The 18633-nt window shown below is 36.5% G+C and overlaps 1 protein-coding gene across 4 annotated transcripts in view; it reads left to right on the top strand.

Annotated features, from left to right (window-relative positions):
- The window catches only part of SYNCRIP (synaptotagmin binding cytoplasmic RNA interacting protein), a 35404-nt gene extending 30861 nt beyond the window's left edge, over nt 1–4543 (top strand). For 3 of the 4 annotated variants that reach the window (XM_003258302.4, XM_003258303.3, XM_004087614.2), the window contains one exon: nt 1–4541. This exon is cut by the window's left edge and continues 21 nt beyond it. In XM_003258302.4, coding sequence (XP_003258350.1) covers nt 1–21 — 21 coding nt within the window. In that variant the 3' untranslated portion in view covers nt 22–4541. The other variant, XM_030809448.1, reaches the window with a different exon arrangement.
- The last annotated feature ends 14090 nt before the right edge of the window (nt 4544–18633 follow it).

Below are 18633 nucleotides of genomic sequence, written 5' to 3'. Positions count from 1 at the left end.
GGTCCTGACCTGTTACAATGAAGACTGACTTGCTATGTGGGATTACACCAGAAGCTTGCAGTGGAGTAATGGTAAGGAAATCAAGCAACCTTAAATATCTCGGCTGTATAGGAGCATATTCTATTGCAGAAGACCTTCCTATGAAGATCATGGAATCAAATACGGGACATTGAACTAATACTTGGACTTTGATATGAATTTCTTTAACAATTTTCTCTGCAGTGCAAGTTATTAAACTAAAGCTACTCTATTTTCAAAATGTGTTCCAACAGAAATCCTTCATAACTCCTAGCATGGTATCTTAATAAAGAATAAAGTTCTTTTAAAAATCTGCTCTAAGTAGATTTTTCCCCTTTTTTAAATTAAGGATCCCAACAGTGGTATTTTGAAATATTCTCTTGAATTTGTGCATTTAAATTTTATTGCAGTGGTATAGATGAATGCCACTGATGGTATCCTTAAATTTTATTTCTGCTCACCAAGGTTAATCATGATTGTCTATATCTTTTTTATAGTAATCACTTTTGAATTGTGTTCAGATATGCAGTTTCAGGTGTAATCATCAGAGCTGGTTAGTCAGGCATTCCAGATAGTGGTTCTTTTCAGAACCTTTTTAAAAGGGTTGGTTAACTACCTCAGTAGCAGAGGATTGAACTATACCCTGTCTGTACTGTACATAGAAAATCTTTGTAGATAAAAGCAAGGCTTGTTAAATATGATATGAGGGTAAGATTTTAATATACCAAATGTAACATTCTTAGTTGCCTTTAGTTTCAGAGGCTTGTAAGACTTCCTCATGACCATCATAACAGGCCTTGCTTTTGTCGTATTTTGTGGCTGAAAAAGCAGCCTTGCTTCTTCAGATATTGTAGTTATTTGGATGTATAATAGTTTAGCAAGATGTTACTTTTGTAAGACATCAGATGTTCAAAAAAGTGCATCCGAACTTGTACTAAATACTGCAGTGTCCCTTTATAAAAAGTCAGACTAAAACTGACAGTTGTACAGCGAAGCCTGACATTTGGATATTTTGAAGTTTTTTTCATAAATCATAGAAATTAGTATATGGCTGTAGTTTAGCTTTTTAGGTAAAAGGTATGTTTCATTAGTGCATTTCTTACTGCTGATCACTATAAACATGTGAATCAGCTTTCCATTTCTTATGCAGGTCATGATAACTTGTAGAGTAGAGTACAATCATTTGTGCTATGTTTTTAATTTTCTAAAGCACCTTGATGACAGTGAGTGTCCAGTGGTGAAGCATCCTCTATTGAACCACCCTCAAAAATTTTTTTGCCAAGTCCTAAGTTGATAGCTTAAAGTAAAAAGTGAAAATTATAGTTTCATTAGGACTTGGTGTAAAGAAATCCCCTCTCCCCTTCCCCAAAGGGATACTGCAGTTATATCACATACCCAATAGGCACCACGATGAAGATCAGAGCTTATACTTAATTAAGGTTTTATACACACCAGTTCCCCAGTAAATGCAAATTTAACAAGAAAATTAGACATGTCATATGTTCAAAATGCTCATGGCAAACAATCATTTTGCATTCCTGCAAATAAAATTGTTTTATACTGTAAGCTGGAGGCGAGTGTAACTTATTTTTGTAATAAAGTTTTTATTTTTTTTATGTGTCATTAATATAAATGTGTGTTAGTGTAGAAATCTTCTGGTTTAAAAACTTAGAATTGCACACATTTCAGTATGTTTATTTGTACTTACATAATTTTAGAATAGTGGTTGCCAATAGCCTGTATGTTTCACATTAATTGGTTTTTTGTTATCTAAATAAATCATTTTAGTATGTTGTATGTCAGTTACTGGGATAGCTGGGACATAGAGTGTAATTTAAAATTTGTCAATAAGTATTCATTGGAATATATGTAAATGTGCCTTGCCGGTTATTGAAACTTATCTACAAAATGAGTATGGGGTGACAAAAATTAGTTCCTGGTGCTTAATGAAACTTTCTGCCACTGATTTTATATATTACCCCGTGCTTTTTTAAAGTACATCTCTCTCAAAACTTAGTGTAAGTTTGAGGGCTACACAAAACATTTACATTTCATTCTAACATAATAGGTTGTGGAAAGTGGGTAAACTAAATGTAGCCTTCAGTAAAATTGAATCTCAGTGTAATCCTTGGTGCTGGCATTTCCCAGTTCCGAGGAGTTAAATGATCCCATCTAAGAGGTCATTGCCATGCCTATTGGCACTTTACTGTCATAGCATTTTTAAGGGACACTGTCAAGGTGTTTAAGTTCTCAGAATTACTTGTTGGGATTTTAGGACAGGTTTGTTTACTTAAAGAACTGCATTGTCAAAGTTGAAAGAGGAACACTTTTGTGAGTTCACAAATGTGTTCTTAAGAAAACATTAAAATATGGAGCTCTGGGTTTTCAAGACTATTTGGCATTCTTAGTTTGGGGACTTGGGAGGGAAACTGATAAAAAGAAATTGTGAAGAATTGATGGTTATACTTAAAGAAGGGTAATGTAAACAGTGGTGATGAAATATATACACATCAAGTGAAATTACTTGACAGTGTTCATTTGAATGACTTTGAATTCAAGCCATTATAATTACTTTTAAAATTAAATATCATTTGCACTGTTCTGATAATGGGTGCAGTTTTTGAGCAATATAATCAGAGCTAAATATGCATGTAGTGATTAGTGATGTGAACAATTAACGTTCTGAGAAGAAATACTAACTGTGGTATTTTCAAACTTAAATTTCTGTAGTAAAATCAGTATCAAAGTCTTATCAGATCAAGGCAAAACAGGCAATGCATATAAACATACTTTTGAATGTTGTGTGGCCTATAAAGCAATAATGCAATTTATATGGAATGTCATGGGATATGAGAAATGGAAATGCAAAAATAACTAATCCTTTAGTAAAAATGTCAACATGTTAAAGGGGGAATGTTAACTAATGTAGGTTATTGCTATTTGTGATTTGTTTATGGGTTCTTGGCTTTGACAGCTTCAAAGAATGGACAGTGATAAGTTAAAAGAAATTTTGTATATTGTCAAGGAAAGGGTCTTAAATCCGAGTCAAGTCCCTTCCTTGGGGTAAAAAATGTATTCTTAAAGCATTCTGATGTTAAAAAGAAAAGTTATCTAACCAAAACAGACGCAAGATTTTGTTTCTGCAGACTACTTGGCAATCAAAAGTGATCATAAATTTAGGTTATCAGTTTTCAGAAAGTTGCTTTGTGAGAAAATTTTGTTAGATATATTCTCCCAAGCATGCTTTTTGTGGAAGGTTTTTAGCCATTACCACTGAATCAGATGTTAAAAATGAAGGGAAAATTGTGCACACACAAAACTGTTGTACACTCATGATTGCAGTTTTAGCTTAAGAAACCAGTTACTGTGAATCTGACTTAAAATGTAAAGTTTCCTCATGATAAAATAGGAACAACATAGAAATGGATTGATGGGGTGATCTGAGTTATTGTATATAAAAGTTTTTAAAGAATAGAATGAACATCAAGCTAGATAGGCAGAAATTGACACATTCAGAACAGCTTTTTTGACTGCGAAGCCAAAAGTTGTCAGAAACATAGCAAAAGATCCCTTATGATTACAGAGTATTTTACGTAGTCTCTATTTTAAGGGGAGAAATTAAATAGAAGGGCTTCATGCATTTAGGAGAGGGTGCTAAAACTTCTCAAGCTCGTAAAACTTAGAGGAATACCCACCATGATCATTTTCTCTCTAATTATGTATACCACAAAATTTTCATCTGGCCATAGGAATTCACTGGTGGGTGTAAAATTAATGACTAAAGAACTTAAGTGACAAATACACAAAAGAAACAGACTTGTGGGGATATTGTTTTAAGGTGTATTAATTGCTCAGTGATCATACCACTCAATAGGGCATGCCACTACTTTTCTTAAGATGCTAATTATGAAGCAGTGCTCACAGGCATTTTTAAACTAGCAAATTAGTAGATGGACTTTTGGGGTCTGTCACTTTTTAAAAGTATTTAAGACTTCTGTTAGCACCACAGTCTGCCTTCAGTAATACACCTAAAATATTTTTCAGGACCAGAAGCATTCAGTTTGAAAATTTTGCAGATGCAAACCAGTATTATTACTAACTCTCTGGGTCAAAGATTAGGTTTTTAATATTAACAGTAGTCTGGTAAATATTTAGAAGTCTGGCATTGAGAAACAAAAGCTTGTACCTGACTAGTATTTTTATTTAAAAAAATTAGTTCTGTTAGCTTATTTAAATTGTCTTTTATTTATCCGTAGAATTTATATTTATTTCATTCCTTTCATCTCACTGAAAACTGTCTGCAGGCCCTTTGATTTGGATTAGATGTGTGAAGTACTGTCTTTTGCCAAAAACCTCAAATTACCTGTTCTTTTCAACGTAGTGGGTTTGTGCTTGTTTGGAGATCAGTTCAAAAACTATCTGTACTATCTGTACTGCCTCTGATGTTAAGATTTTATGTATAGCATAAGGAAGCTAGCTCTGACTATATTTTCCTAAGAATAAAGACCTATTTTTGTAGCATGTCTTAGGATCTCCAGGAGTCCAAGAATTATTGTGGGTGTCCTCCATTTCATCACTTTTCACTTAACAGCTTTTAAGTAGACACTTGGAATCTTTAGAGGTCTGTCGCCCTTTGATTATCCATACGTTCGAAGTAACTAGCCAATGGTGAAAAATTCCCCAAGATATCCTCAGTTGCAATCACATTACTGGAAGATGAATAGAATAAATGTATTAGGCTGGTCTTAATTTTTGATGGAAACATTCTGTTGTCACATACTTGCCATTGGATTTGATAAAGTTAGTGATAATTTGGAAAGAATCGGGGACTTGTCAATACATTTGTAGGTTTCAGCTTATACCCCTAGGATTTCTTGGTTGCGGGAGGAGCAGTTTTGGCCACTTTCATCAGGACAAGACTCTTTTTAGGTCACTTAGTGCAGGGTTTAGTTTCTAGTTTGGATTAACAACATTTATATTGATTATCGAAAAAAAGTTTTCATCATTTCAGAACAGTCCTGGAAGTTTGACTTTGAGTGTGGGAGAAGGCCTAATAAACCATTTTGGAAATTAGTGTCTCCAAGTGTTATAGCTTCCTATAATGGGTTTCTAACACAGTGGGATCAAAATAAGGTTATTTTAGGATAATATACTGTAAACTTAATTGACTGATTTTTCTACTTTGTCTATAAAGTGGCTTACAACAAGTTCTAATCTAGAAAGGAGTTATAAAGGTTATCTGTAATGTTTATGAATTGTCATTTCTTGCCTTTTTTTAGGCTTTCAGCTGTATTTTGAAAAGGAGATTGTTGTGACAAACTCAACTTGTTTGGAGAGAATTTTAGGAAACCTAAGGGAGTTGGCATTTTATATCATTTTTGATGTGCAGTTTTTGAGTTTTCAGGGCAGAAGGGCAAAGTACTTGGTGTGGACAAGTTGTTACCACAGATTAAAGAATAAGACCAGGGCTTACTGACAATAATAAATTTGTTAAAGAGTTTTGTAGGTTCCATATGGTAAAATTAGGTCTCGTAACTATAGAAACACCATGATATACAAGAAGAGTTCCAACATACATGTTACAGCTCATTAATGGTGTTAACTTTAAGTTGAAATTTGAATAACATGGAATTTGTGTTACATGAGTACTGCATCATTTAAACACAAATTTGCTAAAGCTAGGTGCATCTGTGTACTAAAACCCTTATGACAGCATTTTTAAGATAATATCTTAAAATATTTATGTTAATTGGTTGCTTTAATTGGAAGACTCAGGAATTAGGCCTCCAGTTGCTTTAAGTTTAACACGTCATGAAAAATTAGAAAAGCATATGTACAAATTGTATTTCTCAGTTTTATTTAATGTTTGGAATATACTTAGAGGAAAACCAGAAATAATGTTAAAGGTCATCTTAAAAAATGGCAGAATACACTTTTCATTTCCACTCTGGAGCCACGTGTATATGTAATACAGAGTAGTTTTGGCAAATTTCGTTCATACCTCTACCTCTTTTGCTTTTTTCCTTGAAATAGTAAAAATTCACATAAATTTGCAGAAATTAAGTTCTTAGGAGTTCTTCAACAGTACTAAAGACAGGTTCCATTCCCTTTTGGTTTCCTGCCTAACTTCAGGTACAGTTAAACATGGAATTAAAAGACGAACAGCCTTTATTGTAAAATTGTCATGTAACAAATCCTAGTTGATCTCTGGTTTCCTGGAGATTTATTTAGCATTTGGGAGGGGATCAACAAAGGGGCACAGCAAGCAGATACTGTAGTTAGTATTATTTTTTCCCCTTTTTGCTTACTGTCTGTCGATTAGTCTGTTTAAATTACTAGTACATTTTATGGTAAATTTCTTTGATTTATTTTACCTCCTTTTAGAATGGAAGCTCCTTGAAGGGCAGGGAAATCTGAGTAGGCAGGCATTTAAAAATATTTAAAATGTTCAGTTGGGTGGAAGTTTAGTTTATTTGCCAAATTAGGCTTGTGACATGAGAACTTGACAAAGGGAATCAAATATTTCGAACCACTTAATTTACGGCATGGAAAGCTTTTAAAAATGATCACAAAGTGCTAATGATTGAAGTAAATTAAGATGAAGATCCACATTTAAATTATCAACGTGACATTTTAAAAAATTTTAAAATTGTCTTAAGTTGAGGGAACAGTTGGCCTTGTGATTTACAGATTTTTTTATGTTAAAATAACCCTATGTGTAAGTGACTGTTTTCCTTATTTGAAATTAAGAGGAAAAGGGTGCTCATAAGTCATCTTTAGCAGTGAACTTAACAGAATCCAGTGCATCAGTTTTCCTTTATGCTGATGTGTAGTTTAATCTGTGCTGTTGAACAAGACTATCAATTTATAAGCCCCCTGTCTATAAGTTCTTTATGAGGCGAGGAGGGGCTACTTCAAGATGGAACTGTTTTGCTAATGAGGGTCTGGTTGGTTTTGAGTCTAAAGTTTTTATAAGGTTCTTTTGCATAGCAATTTGAAGGTGAGGGAATAATGATAATGAGAAAAAGCATGAAGCCTAGATAACTAAAAATGAGGTGTCGAAAGCAGCTATTTCTGAGGGTAGTGTATATTGCTTAATCTATCTTAAAATAACTTAGAGAAATGGTTACATACATATGAATAGCCTTATATTTACCTACCAATTGATTGGTAGCTGAAATTCAATAATCTGAATAGTGAGGCTCTGAATTTAAGGTATTATTTCACTACACTATATATACCTCCTAATATCAGTAGTGTGAGTAAAAGTGGTATTTATGCTTAGTTGATGTTTTAACTTGATTTTTTAAAATCTAGAAGGACCTTTCCATGGAGTCCACTCCCAGATATCTCCTCTCTTTAGTTCTCTCTTAAAGTTTATTTTATTTTTTTAAGAGATATGGTTGGCTGGGCATGGTGGCTCATGCCTGTAATCCCAGCACTTTGGGAGGCCCAGGGAACAGATCACCTGAGGTCAGGAGTTCGAGACCAGCCTGGCGTCTGGCCAACATAGTGAAACCCTCTCTCTACTAAAAAATAATAATAAAAAAAAAGTCCGGAGAGTCAGGAGAATCGCTTGAACCCCGGGAGGTGGAGGTTGTAGTGAGTCGAGATGGCGCCACTGCACTCCAGCCTGGGCAACAGAGTGAGACTCCGTCTCAAAAAAAAAAAAAAAAAAAAAAAAAGTCTTAACTCTGTTATCCAGGCTGGAAATCTGTAGCACTGTCATAGCTTACTGCAGCCTCAAACTCCTGGGCTCAAGCAGTCCTGCCTCAGCCTCCCACAGTGCTGGGATTACAGGCATGAGCCACTGTGCCTGGTCTCTTGGTCATGTTTATTACTTGAATACACTTAAGTCTCTACTTAAATGAGTTTTAGAATCTCTGATTCTCATAAGGAAATAGTACACTGAGTAGTTTTCCTTCATTTTCCACTTCCTGTTGGGTATCCTTCCTTTCTTACTGTCAAGATTATAATACTTTACAACTGATTACTTTATACTTGCCTCTAGACTGCAGAGAGGAAAAACAACATATATAATGTACTTGCCCATCCTTGTCCATCACAGCAGTTTATTTTATATATGCACAGTCTTATTACTCTTGAATGCTAGAAATTTTAAGTTACCAGTTTCTTATATGATGCATTGAAATATTAGTTCACATCAGTTTTCTCTTTGTGCTTCTGATTTCCTCAGACGTTTGGTGATTCTTCATATCTATCAAAGAAGGATATTAGGAAAAGTGGTGTTGACTTGTCTACTGAGATGGCTTACTGCATGTTGTGTGTGTGTGAGAAAATGAGGACTAATAGCCTTTATTTTTAGCTTTCGTGGGAGTAGTGAGGCAAGTAGGGTACCCTCTCCAGTGTCAGAAGAGTTTTCAATTGCAGGAGTTCTGACTGCTCTCAGGTTACTCACTTTGAGAGGGAGGTAGACCCTAAAAGCAATTTTACCACTGTCAAGTCTCAGCCCTTTCACTCCTACAAACTAGGAGGTCTTGTTTTTTCCTTCTCACTCATCCCTCTCATGGAAAGTTGCTCCTGCCGTTTGTAGCAAAATTAATATGAGCCTCATTTCTTCATCTTTTGTATGAAGGAATATGAATTTATCTTTTGTATCTAAATTGTGCAATTTAGTATAAAAGGTGCTAGTTTTAAAATAGAACTGGTAGTAAAACACAGTAGCATGGTGCCACCTCCTGAATTAGGAGAAATCTTAATCTGTATTATCACTTCCATATCACTGCTCATTTAAAATATATTGTCTTGGAAAAGCAAGTCTTACTTGGAAAGAGAACAGGTACATAGAGGACATTTTGTGACTAAGGATGCAAATTTAGTGACATTCTTAATTGAGAAAAGCATATTATTTTGGAAGACCTTTTTTGTTTTGTTGTTTTTGAGACAGGGTCTCTGTTGCCCAGGCTGGAGTGCAGTGGTGCAATCATGGCTCACTGCAGCCTTCACCTCCCCGGCTCAAGCAATCCTCCCACTTCATCCTAATAGCTGGGACCATGGATGTGTGCCACCATGCCAGGCTAATTTTTCTTTCTTTTGAGACAGAGTTTCGCTCTTGTTGCCCAGGCTGGAGTGCAATGGCATGATCTCGGCTCACTGCAACCTCTGCCTCCTGGGTTCAGGTGGTTCTCCCAACTCATCCTCCTGAGGAGCTGGGATTACAGGCGCCCGCCAACCACGCCCAGCTAATTTTTGTATTTTTAGTAGACATGGGGTTTCAACATGTTGGCCAGGCTGGTCTTGAACTCCTGACCTCAGGTGATCCGCCCACCTCTGCCTCCCAAAGTGCTGGGTTTATAGGTGTGAGCCACCGTGCCCGGCCAATTTTTTTATTTTTCAGAGAGATGAGGTCTCCCTATGTTGCTGAGGCTGGTCTCAAACTGGGCTCAAGCGATCCTCCCGCCTTGCCTCCCATTGTGTTGGGGTTACAGGTGTGAGCCACTGTACCTGGCCTGAAAGGCCTTTTTGGAAATAGGTTCAGAAAATGTTTTCACATTTAGTTTCTGAACATTTAAAACTAAACCATTGAGAATTTCTTTTTCCCCATTCTATTTAACAGTTTTCCTTTCTGTCTTGTTATCTTCAGCAAGGCAAAATTTTTGGCAGGTAATGAAACTTCATACCTTATTGTGGCAGGGATCTCAAACCTACTTTCCAGGTTTGATGTTCTGGGATTTGATGAAAATCCACGTTAATTTACTTCTGGAATATATTCTATACTTCTGTCAACTCTGGTGATTAGGGAATCTAATTTTCTACATAAAGGCAAGTCAAACTTCTTGAGTCACTTTGGCTTCAACGTATCAAAACAGTTCTTAATTAGGTTTTGTGATATTAAATATTGGCTGATACCAAGGAAGAAACTGACTTGAAAGGTTTCTGGTACCAACAATCTTGGCTAATTTTTTTTTTTTTTTTGAGACGGAGTCTTGCTCTGTCGACAGACTGGAGTGCAATGGTGAGATCTCGGCTCGTTGCAGCCTCTTCCTTCTGGATTCAAGTGAGTCTCCTGCCTCAGCCTCCCAAGTAGCTGGACTACCGCTCAGCTAATTTTTGTATTTTTAGTAGAGACGGGGTTTCACCATGTTGGCCAGGCTGGTCTTGAACTCCTGACCTCAGGCCATCCGCCTGCCTCGGCCTTCCAAAGTGCTGGGATTACAGGTGTGAACCACTGTGCCTAGCCTAATTTGGCTAATTTTTCAGTGGTAACAGTATCTGGCCAGTCACACATACAAATGTACATACATTCATAGATATATACACACATTAATAGGAAACTAAAGAGGGAAATCTTTAGTAGACCTAGATCTTTTAGTTAAAATTTATGGACATAAAATGCTCCTAATTTTCTTTTATTTATATGGCTTTCCCATTCTAACAAGCCTGATCTGGCTTGTATATTTATTTTCCACATATACTTACAAGGGTATAGGTTGGTGAAGTAAAATGCTGTCTGTGCATTAATGTAGTTTTCTCATTTCAACGACTTAGGTAGTTTTTTCAGGAGTTCTGGATGAGACACTGAAAATCTGTTAGTCATTGGGCCATTTAATGGAAGCAGCTACGTACAAACATTTAACCTCTGAGCCTCAGTTTCCTTGTAAAAAGATATTTTTCCAGCTCTCAATTATATCCTATGAATACAGGATTTATAGGATCGTGTCTTTTTTTTTCTTTTTGGAAAATTCTGCCTAGAGGACTTTTGACGTTATTTCATTCACGCTTTTATGTGGAGATTTATTTTAACAAAAGAATAAATGATAACATTAAAAAGTAGACTTAATTCGCCCTGTAATGCCTTACATGTATGAACATTTGGTACATTATTTTTGTGATAGCTCTTTGAGGGAAAGATAGGGTAAATACGACTCTTGAAAGTTGAGGAAGCTAACACTGAAGCATATATTTTCTTACATTCTGGGGAGGAAAACTATCAAGCTCTCATTAGTCCACAAAGCATTATTCCAAGTTATTCCCAAATTTCCCTAAATTACCATGTTAATGCATGAATTGGGAGTTAACCTGAATCACATAGATGTTAGCTAATATATGAATCTACTTTCGTGGGAGTAACTCTGTTTTAGAATAGGTGTTCATTTATTCTAAGTTTCTTAGTTTTGAAATTCTAGTCAGAATTCTCAATGCTAATAGATGAATGAACCTGATGAGGAAATACAAAACAGTCTAACTGCTAAACCAACCTCCTAGATTTTATTTATGTTAATAATTGTTCTCTTAACAATTACAGGGCCACCATATAGTCTAAAATAGCATCAGTGTTCTGATTACCAGTGACTCTCCCCAAGTAAACTGTCTTTAGGCTGAAAGCCCACATATTTAATTATCAGTAAAGCATTTTATTGCACCTTTTCTAGTGAGCTTGGTGGTTTTGGAATGATACCTCTTTTAAGTACAGTCTCTGTTGCACTCAGGCTGGAGTGCAGTGGCGCTATCTCGGCTCACTGCAACCTCCGCCTCCCGGTTTCAGGTGATTTTCCCACCTTAGTCTCCCAAGTAGCTGGGATTACAGCCACCATGCCTGGCTAATTTTTCGTATTTTAAATAGAAACTAGGTTTCACCATATTGGCCAGGTTGGTCTCAACTCCCGCCTCAGGTGATCACCTGCCCTCCCCGGCCTCCTAAAGTGCTGTGATTACAGGCATGAACCACCACGCCCAGCCTCCCCTCTCTTTTTAAGAGTTGTTCACAGGATACCAGTGTCCCCATATGAAAATTATATATTTTAAAGATTTAACCCCTAGGGTATTTACTACATTTACTTAACCTTCTTGAAAATTGGCACTTTGCCAGGTTATCTCATCTTCCATCCTTACCTGTTCTTATTTTCCCTTTTCCCTGTATACTTGTTTCCTTGATCACATCTACATTACAGCCCCATACCATATCTGTGTGGACTCCTGCTTTAGTGTCAGGGCTTGTTTGATCTCTGTTATGTGCAGTTCTGCATTTCAGCTGTCTGCTGAACACATTCAAGTGCTCTTCATCAGCAACTGTCTCATTAATTTCTCACTTCATATCCAGTCACATTTGATCATTTACTTCAAGAGGCCTGAAATGTCCTCTCTGTCCAAGTCCTACCAGTCCTTTAGGAAGTTCAGATCTGGCATAACTCCTTATAAATAAGTTAAACTACTAACTTATTTATAAGTTAATACTTATAAGTGGCACATTTAATTTTACTGGTTCTCTACATCTAGCTCCAGAGTCGACGACAGTATTGTCAAATAGAAATGAAATGCAAACCACATATGTAATTTAAAGTTTTATAGTTTGGCCCCAGTTCATCCTTCTAGTGTAATTTTCCATTAATACTCTCTAAAGAAACTGCCTGCCTTGTGTTTCTTTGGCTCATCTCACAGCTTCTGATGTCTTGAATTGTGCCACATTTTCTTCAACCAAAATAGGTTAAAATCATCTTACTGTAGGCACATTAGAACTACCAACATCGTATCCCTGAGGAACAAGTACAGTTTGGAGAACATTAAAAGTCTTGGCTTTGCCTTCTGGGGCAAATAAGGCTATTAGCTGATTTTTCTTCTTTTCTTGATTTTGTTTTTGTGAGATGGAGTCTGGCTCTGTCACCCAGACTGGAGTGCAATGGTGCAATCTAGGCTGACTGCAACCTCTACCTCCCGGGTTCAAGCGATTCTTCAGCCTCATCCTCATGAGTAGCTGGGATTACAGGCACGTGCCACTACACCCAGCTAATTTTTGTATTTTTTATTAGAGACAGAGTTTTGCCATGTTGGCCAGGCTGGTCTCAAACTCCTGACCTCAAGTGATCCGCTCGCCTCATCCTTCCAAAGTGCTGTGATTACAGGCATGTGCCACTGTGCCCAGCCTTTATTGTGGTATAGGTTTGTGATAGAAAAAATTTATCAGCCTCTGCTTAAAGATAACTTCAGGATCAAAAGTATACTTTATTTTTTTTTTTGAGACAGGTCTTGCTCTGTTGCCCAGGCTGGATTGAAGTGGCACCATCTCGGCTCTCTGCAGCCTTGACCTCTGGGGCTCAAGAGATCCTCCCACCTCAGCCTGGGACCACAGGTGTGTGCCACCATATCCAGCTAATTTTTTTGTTTTGTTTTTTTTTTGAGGCAGAGTCTTGCTCTGTTGCCCAGGCTGAAGTGCAGTGGCATGATCTCAGCTCACTGCAACCTCTGCCTCCCGAGTTCAAGTGATTCTCCTGCCTCAGCCTCTCGAGTAGCTGGGAATATAGGCACGCGCCACCATGCCTGGCTAATTTTTGTATTTTTAGGAAAGATGAGGTCTCACCATGTTGCCCAGGCTGGTCTGGAACTCCTGACCTCAAGTGATCTGCCCGTCTCAGCCTCCCAAAATGCTGGGATTACAGGCATGCACCACTGTGCTTGGCCCCTAATTTTTGTTGATTTTTTTCATGTAGAGAGGTTTCAACATGTTGCCTAGGCTGAAAGCCACAGTTTTAAAACATCTGATGTCATTTGAAAATCTGATATTTCTATGCTTTGCAATAGCAGGAACCTTCAGAATCATTTAAATTATTACTGCTACCCTTAACAATTTTTTTTGGCAGTGCGTACCTGGTAATTACAATCTTTCCTCCACCATGGTAAGTAATAGTTTCATATGTTGCTTTACATAGTAGAAAACACGATGGAACTTGGCAGAGGCTGAAGAGTAAATAGATTTAAGCCAATTTAATTATGTTAACATTTGAAAACTCAGTACTTGCAAGGGACTATCTAGATAGGGATATTTGTCATAGGCGTCTTAACTCTGAAGCTACTTAAATGCCCCACAAAAATTGCTCTAGTTCTGCCATCAGTGTTTCTGTGAGCATTCTTAAAGCTTTCTTTTTAGCCACAAGAAATAACTGAAAGCTGATGTTTTTAACTATATATAAGCATTTTTTTTTTGTTTTTAACTAAAAATAGAAATGATAGAACTATTCTCTGAACATCTGGGGACAGCAGAGTTCTTAATTGTCTTGAGTACTTAAGGCTATATCTTGAATTGTTTCACAAAATTGACTATAGGCCATAATGCTAAAAATTCAGACTGTTTTAGAATCTTGTGTTCATATGAGTTAAAGAAAAATTCAAATAGTAACTGTCTTTGAATATATAAGGGAAATTTTACAATGAAAATTTTCAAAATTATTATTCAAGATTTATACTTAGATATATTATGTTGAGTTTATTTTCTGGAATCAGCTTGCCAAAAGAGGAAAAGTTTATTTTTAGTGAAGGTAAAAATTGATTTTAATTATTTGGTAGCAACCCTTACTAGTAGAATAAGAGCTGAAGTACCAATATTAGTGATTTTCACAGTTCTGAACCAAGCCTGGTTGCCTGGTTGTTTTTAGGACAACAGTGAAGAGCTTTAATTTTTACGTTTTGGGAAATAGCTTGTGAGAGGTAAGAAGGATTGCAAAGTTTTTCCAAAGTATTTTATGAAGTTAGTGAAGTCAGTTGAAACGTGTATTTAAACATTTGAAGGGATATAGTTAACATTTTTTTAATGAGAGGAAACCACTGTCTGTAGTTCAGAAATACGATGGAGTGTTTTACTTATTTAAGGGGTAATTTGAAAAGTAAACAAAAGCATTGGCCTACAAGAGAATGGTGATGTTGGATTATAAGTTGCTTTTTCTAATCGTTAATATTCATCAACAGGTGAGTATATTTTCAGTTTCCAAGCAGTTATGAATTTACATTTTCTCAAATTATAACTAGCTTTCTGCTTCTCCAAAAGTGAGGCTTAAGAGGATGGCTATTTCATCATAAATTAGAAAAACGACTACAAATATGAAATGATTAATTTTTTGGTACTAAGACAATGAGATCATCCAGAATTTTATGATCAAAACATGGCTTTTACCCAGGGAGTATCTGTAGTTGAGCCACTGGCTCTATAACATTGTTAGTTCTTTGTATCTTCCCAATGGAGGTTTTACCTCATGGCCATAAAAATAAAAGAGGGTTAAATGTGAAAATAATAACTGCATTTTGAACATCTCAGAACCTCCACTCGTAAAAATTACTTAATGTTCCTCTTCCTTGAATTACATATTTTCCATTGTAATAAGTTCCTGTTTTGAAAACCAAGGAAAGGAACATTTTTTGAAGAAAGTTCAGGGGCCTCTTCAACAGGTGTTTTATCAAGAGGTTGATATGTAGGGATAGGTTGTGGGGGAGAAAAGGGTGTTATGAAATGTAAAATTAAGGCTGTAAAAATAACATTAGGGATGCCACAAAAGGTGAAATATAAACCATGATCATTTGAGACAAGGGAAAAACAGGGCTTTGAAAGTGCCTGTCATGTGATAGGAGGCATCTGTAAGGGAGAGACTGAAATGGCTCCCAGGGGTAGTATATCCATGCTCTTCCCGATATACCTGTGCCATACAAATAATGACCCTCAACACGTTAAAATGTGGTTTACATTCAGGGTCATCAGAGTTTAGGCCTAATTTCTGCAATTCAGGTATTCATCATTACCTTGCAAACTTATTGTACCAACATAAAAAGCATTTTGCTGGTGTGGTGGGGAGAAATCAGGTCAAATTAAGTAGAAGCATTTTGGGAACTTTGCCTAGTACTTCATAACTTCTGAAAATTATAAGTGAAAGCAGAGATAAGTCCTATTCTTTGCTCACATTATTTCCCACAGGCCTTTCCAGGTCCTTATAGCTAAAAATTTCCCTTTTGCCATTAATTGTCATTAAAAAAAAAGATTATACAGTCTTTATGTATAAAACTGCTGCCCTTTATAACATTTTATGTGACTTGTTTGCTTCACTAGATTGTAAGCCTTTGGAGGTCAGAAAAAAATGCATCTAAATTAATTGTATCTGCCACCACATCTAGCACAGTGCCTTACACTTACTTGCTATTCAATAAATATATTCATAAAAATAATGGACATATTACTGGATTGCAGTTTAATGTCTATGAGCCCTTTAAATGCATTATCAAATTTTTAACTTTTTATAGTTTGTCAATGTACACCTAGCACATATGTGACCTTTGTAGCATTTATAAAAAATTTACACATTTAATTGTACTGGCTCTCCACAGCTAGCAGAGTCTATAACAGTACTGTGTAGTAGAAATATGCAAGCTACATATGTAATTTTAAGGTTTCTAGCTACCTTAAAGTAAAAATACTTTTAGGCAATTACTTCCAAAACATTTAATATGTAATTGCCTTAAAACTAATTTTAATTTACGTTTAATGCAGTTTTCATGGTAAGTCTTTGAAATGTGATAGGTACTTTACACATCACAACAAGCCACATTTCAAGTGCTCAATGGCCATATGCGGCTACTGACTATTGTATTGGACAGTGCAGATGTAGAACTTCAGCGCAGGCAGTCAGCCTTTCTGGACCTCAGTTTTCCTAGAAATCAGGTATTTAATATGTCATTTTCATTTTAGGTTGTTGTAATCCAAATAAAAGCTAATTGGTTTAGCTCATTATTGTCATGTTCATAAAGCCATAAAATTTGAAAAAAAATTTTTGTATTAAGCATTGTACAGAGATATTTAACAGGCACTTTCCAACTTTCCACCCATTTTAGCACCGCCCCCCTCAGTTTTATGAAGATAGCTGTTTTAGAGTTGAGGTAGGAGTGAGATAGATCAAGTTAATCTTGCTAACATGTTGCTAAGTAGGAGATAGAGCTAGTTTCAGAACCGAGTTGATTGTGGACATTCCATATAACCTCTCGCAAGTTCAGAACTTAACAGGGTTGGGGAAAAAATTTCGAGCTCTGTGCGTGTAAAGGTGGACTCTAGACCATAGGCTAAAGACATTTAATGAAATAAAGGTTATTTCCTTAGATGAGGTCCGTAGTGGCAGAAATTGAATTATGTTTCTTGCTTTAGGTGTGGAAATTCTCTGCCATAAAGAATTTCCTTATGGCTGAAGTTTATTACATTTTTTTCCTTTTCTAATCATAAAAGCCATTTGGAAATTTAAATTATCTATTGTCTAGTTAACTTATTCTAATTGCCTCTAAGAAATCAGATGGGAAAGAAGTTTTTAATTGGATGTTGTAGTGATGTCTGATTTGAACAGAACTCAAAACATTTTGTCTTTAAAATATACTGGCTCTTGGTGAAAAGAGTAATTTCAAAATAAGGCTTTAAAAGGAAGCAAAAGTTTTAAACAAAATAAAAGGCAACATAATTTACCAGACAGGTTAATAACTTAACATTATTTGTCATGAGATTAGTTTTTTAAAAAGTAATTTACAAAAGTGTAAAGCACTGAAGTCCATAAGAGGCACTTGATAACATGTAGATCCACTCAACATACACCTGTTTTAGTATAAACAGATAATTCAAAGACGCTTAAAAACTGCCAAAGTGAAATTAATAAATGTTTAAATATGTACCTAGAAACATTTTTAAAAAGTGGTAAGCTTTCCAATGATGTTACACTGTAGCCTTTTAAATGGTTTAGTCACAAACAGAAAAATATATTTGTGATGTTTAGACAATAATACCTAATCGTGAGGATCAGTGAAATTGCTTACTTTTATACACCACTGTGGAATTGGTACCACTATTCTACAAAGCAGTTTGACTGTATCAAGAATGTTTGTTTTTACCCTTTGACCCAGTAATTGTATTAAAGTTGATTCTAAATAATTAGAAATGTGCATAGGTTTATGATCAAGGATGGTAATATCAATGGACTTTAGTGGTTAGCAATAATGGAACAGGATGGTACATTCTGATAAAGGATAATGCATCATTAAAGATCCATGTTTTTGTAATACGGGAAAATATGAAACTTCATACACCATTAAAAAACATCTGTTTCCCCACTTTGAAGGATAAGATCCTAGGAAAGAGAGATGACAGGCGTATGCTCTGGAATGTGTTCAAATCCCGGCTTTGTTAGTTTTATGATCCTAAGTTCCTTTCTGTCTCAGTAATTTGCCTGCATAATGATTGAAACTATAGTACTGTACCTACACCATGGGGTGAATGCATGAAGGTCAAATGAAATTGCTTACTGCCTGTACCGCCTAAGTAAATTTTAGCGATAATAGTCTTTCTGCATCTCTCATTGTAGCGGACAATACAGAAAAAAAAATTTAGAAATGTGATGAATTAGTAAAGGGAAAACCCCATGAGACTTTATAAGCGGGATTTTACCTAACCTGCCAACCTGCCTCTTCCAAGCACTTGGATTTTGATTGGGCTCCTGGAGCCGGCGTGAATTGAGCTCTACCTTGCCCGTGAGCGCGCAAAAGAGATTTTGTTGGGGTGGCGGCTTGGTGAGTTGTATTCTTTATTCTAGGGATGTTTTACTCGCCACCCCCCCAGCCCCCAACACGCCCCTTTTAAAATACCGACTCAAAGGAGTCCTCTTATCCCCATCTCCCTTAGGCGTCACGCAAAGCTCCGACCTTCCCCCACCCGGAGCCGAGTGTACGGTGAGGTGCGGAGCGTTGCGGGGTCGGGGAAGCGCTACCACCCGCTCCATCCCTCTGCGGGTTCGTGTCACGAAGACTACAGTTCCCAGCAGGCTCCACGAGCTCCGGTTGCCCCTCAGGCAGCGCCCGGAGGCTACGGGG

This window comes from Nomascus leucogenys, chromosome 3 (assembly GCF_006542625.1).
Source record: "Nomascus leucogenys isolate Asia chromosome 3, Asia_NLE_v1, whole genome shotgun sequence".
Taxonomy (NCBI): domain Eukaryota; kingdom Metazoa; phylum Chordata; class Mammalia; order Primates; family Hylobatidae; genus Nomascus; species Nomascus leucogenys.
Note: the sequence above shows the minus strand (reverse complement) of the source record. Positions and strands in the feature narration are given on the sequence as shown.